At 17.7% G+C, this 1230-nt stretch overlaps 1 protein-coding gene across 1 annotated transcript in view; it reads right to left on the bottom strand.

Moving 5' to 3' along the window:
- Positions 1 to 1014, bottom strand: part of PRSY57_1010300 (hypothetical protein) — a gene marked incomplete at both ends in the record, with an annotated part of 1321 nt that extends 307 nt beyond the window's left edge. Inside the window, 2 exons of the mRNA XM_020114860.1 lie at positions 51 to 814; positions 949 to 1014. Of these exons, the coding sequence (XP_019970406.1) occupies positions 51 to 814; positions 949 to 1014 (830 nt within the window). Of the gene's footprint in view, positions 815 to 948 lie in introns of the transcript that reaches the window.
- Positions 1015 to 1230: the final 216 nt, after the last annotated feature.

Genomic DNA, 1230 nt, shown 5'->3' with positions numbered 1-1230 from the left:
TTTTTTTTTTTTTTTTTTTTTTTTTTTTTTTTTTTTCATATTTATTTTACCTATCTATTATTGTATGGTGGTATGATTTTATTTGTTTTGGTATATAATTATGTATATTATTTGTTTCGTCCTTTTCTTTTTTTGTAGTTTTTACAGACTCGATATGATTAAGGAGATCTTTATTTTCTTGTAATATTTTAATTTCTTTTTTATTTTTGTTCTTATCATGATCATTTTTATTTTGTTTTTGATTTAATAGATTGAAAAATTTTATATCACTTTCATCTATGCTTTGTGTATTATTATCTTCTTTTTTTATATTTTCGTTAACACAATGTGAATTTAATGAATGTTTTGTTTTTGGTATATAATGTAAATCTATTATTTTATAATTTTTAGTATTAATATATAAGTCACGGTTTAATTTATTTTCATAATAATTTAGTAGTTGTAATATTCTTAAAATAATTTTATTTTTAAAATTATTATTTTCCATATTTTTATAAATTAATGTATGTACAACAGCTTCAGCATACATATCTTTTGAGCTTTCCCCTTCTGTTTTTGCTATACTTATGTAAATATTATCCATATTTATTTTATCAACATTATTTATAAAATTGTCTTCAAGTACTGGTGCTTTCATCTTACTAGTATAATATATGAAAACAAAATAATTACAGACATTTTCTTTATATTCTTTACTGCTTGTTCTGATAGTAACTTTTTCTACATTTGTTTGTACACATAGTACATATTTAGGTTTTATCACTACATTTGCTTGAATCGTATTCATATGTTTTTTTATGAATTTCTGGTACGCCTATAATACAGCAATTATTCAAAATTATATATATATATATATATATATATATATATTTATTTATTTATTTATTTATTTATATATTTATACTTATTTTTTTAAAAGTATGTACTTCCTTTTTATAAAATCTTTACCTCCTTGTCATTTTTATGTAGGTCGTTTAAAGCGTCCCATATACATTCGGCATTTTTAAAATCCATATTAAAAAAAAATAAGCAAATTAATATCAAAAGTATTATACTCCTATATTTTATAATATTTTTCTACTTTTTTTTTTTTTTTTTTTTTTTATATTATACCTTTATTCTTTGCATACTTATATATATATATATATATATATATATATATATATATATACATAATGTATAATATTATTTTTTTAATTTTATATTTTCTAATTTATATATTAAGAAAAA

This window comes from Plasmodium reichenowi, chromosome 10, assembly GCF_001601855.1.
Source record: "Plasmodium reichenowi strain SY57 chromosome 10, whole genome shotgun sequence".
In the NCBI taxonomy this organism is placed as follows: Eukaryota; Apicomplexa; class Aconoidasida; order Haemosporida; family Plasmodiidae; genus Plasmodium; species Plasmodium reichenowi.
This window is presented reverse-complemented; position numbering and strand designations above follow the sequence as displayed.